The sequence below is a fragment of the Vigna unguiculata genome, chromosome 2 (assembly GCF_037176805.1).
Source record: "Vigna unguiculata cultivar grain cowpea cultivar isolate G323 ecotype 2 chromosome 2, ASM3717680v1, whole genome shotgun sequence".
Lineage (NCBI taxonomy): Eukaryota > Viridiplantae > Streptophyta > Magnoliopsida > Fabales > Fabaceae > Vigna > Vigna unguiculata.
The window spans coordinates 36,227,191-36,229,109 of NC_140793.1; the positions used below are offsets into that span (position 1 = coordinate 36,227,191).

The 1,919-nt window shown below is 40.9% G+C and overlaps 1 protein-coding gene across 1 annotated transcript; it reads right to left on the minus strand.

Annotated features, from left to right (window-relative positions):
• LOC114173399 (chalcone synthase 17-like) lies at window positions 1-1,560 on the minus strand. The gene is made up of 2 exons (XM_028057767.2): window positions 1,258-1,560; window positions 1-1,155 (listed from the first exon to the last, which is right to left on the minus strand). Exons 1-2 carry the CDS (start codon window positions 1,433-1,435, stop codon window positions 164-166), a joined length of 1,170 nt encoding a protein of 389 aa, XP_027913568.2. The 5' UTR covers window positions 1,436-1,560; the 3' UTR covers window positions 1-163.
• Between the last annotated feature and the right edge of the window lie 359 nt (window positions 1,561-1,919).

The following is a 1,919-nucleotide window of genomic DNA, read 5'->3' on the forward strand; positions in this document are numbered from 1 at the left end:
TTAACAACAAAATAACAAATTCATGATATAAATTTTCATGAAAGATAATTTTTTCAAATGGTTCTTATTAATTTGGCAAAAAGGCTCCAAAGCATGTATCATGAATTACAAGTTTGAAATTTGGTACATAATAAAAACAAAACAATTGAGTTGGGAGACGAAGTTATATTGGGACACTGTGAAGAACAACAGTCTCAATGGTAAGTCCAGGTCCAAAACCAAACAAGACACCCCATTCAAGTCCTTCACCTGTGGTTTTGAGTCCATTTTCAGCAGATTTCCTTCTCATTTCATCTAAAATGAAAAGCACACATGCACTTGACATATTTCCATAGTCACTCAGAACATCTCTAGTGGCCTTCATCTTTTCAGGTTTGAGACCCAACTTTTGCTCAACTTGGTCAAGAATTGCAGGGCCACCAGGATGTGCAATCCAAAAGATGGAGTTGTAATCAGAGATGTTCAATGGATCAAAGGCCTCGGAAAGTGCCTTTCCAATGTTCTTTGAGACAATCCCAGGAACATCCTTAAGAAGGTGAAAGGTGAGTCCAACTTCTCGAAGGTGGCCATCAATAGCCCCTTCACTATCTGGAGCAATGGTCTGTGCAGTCCAAACAAGTTCAAACAATGGCTTTTCAATATGTGCAATTGGGTCAGAACCGACAATGACTGCAGCTGCTCCATCTCCAAATAGGGCCTGTCCCACCAAACTGTCTAGGTGGGTTTCACTTGGGCCACGGAAGGTGACTGCAGTGATCTCAGAACACACGACAAGCACACGAGCACCCTTGTTGTTCTCAGCCAAATCCTTGGCCAATCGAAGAACCGTGCCTCCTGCAAAGCACCCCTGTTGGTACATCATGTACCTCTTGACATAGGGGCGAAGTCCGAGGAGTTTGGTGAGCTGGTAATCAGCACCAGGCATGTCGACGCCACTTGTGGTGCAAAAGATCAAGTGTGTAATCTTTGACTTTGGCTGTCCCCACTCCTTAATAGCCTTCACTGCAGCCTCTTTCCCTAATTTTGGTACCTCTACCACCACTATGTCTTGCCTCGCATCCAAAGAAGGTGCCATGTAAGCACACATGTTCGGATTCTCCTTCAAGATCTCCTCCGTCACATGCATGTATCTCTTCTTGATCATAGACTTATCGCCTGGAACATCATAAACCAATTATTAGCTTCATTCAACAACATAGATCATCAAACATAATGTGAAAGTTAAATGACTATACATATATTGATTCAAGAACTTACACATGCGCTGAAACTTCTCCTTGAGATCGGTCATGTGTTCACTATTTGTGATTCTGAAATAGTAGTCAGGATAGGTGCTCTGATCAACACAGTTCGATGGAGTTGCAGTTCCAATTGCAAGAATTGTTGCTGGGCCTTCTGCCCTTTGAGTTTGGCGGATCTCCGACACACTCACCATCTTCCTTTTCTTTGATGTATGGAACTAATAATAGAAACGACCAGTGATGTTGAATATGGTATGTTTGGTCACCAAGTCACAACACTTTAATTACTTGTTTGCTGAAGTTGTGTGTTTGAAGATGCAGGAGGAGTTAACCTTTTATATGCATGCAAGGGTAGGTGAGCATCACGTGCATCAGCAATAGACAGCCATCAGAAACAAAATGCTAAGTTTGGTGGCATGTTTTAGAAGACCATCATCTTTGTCCCCCATCTAAGTCATTGGTTCATTTATTTTTCTTTTTTTAGCCAATTATTGCTGATATTAATTTATGGCCCTCAACCCAATTAGATTATTCCGTTACAGCTACGTTTTGGGAATGTGTGTTTATAAGTTTCAGTCAACCTTGGTAGGTAGCATTTTAAATTACCTTTTCCCTTATTTTATTGTATGTTTTCTACTTGGTTACTTTGTAAAGTCAAGGTCCCATAAATAAATTTGG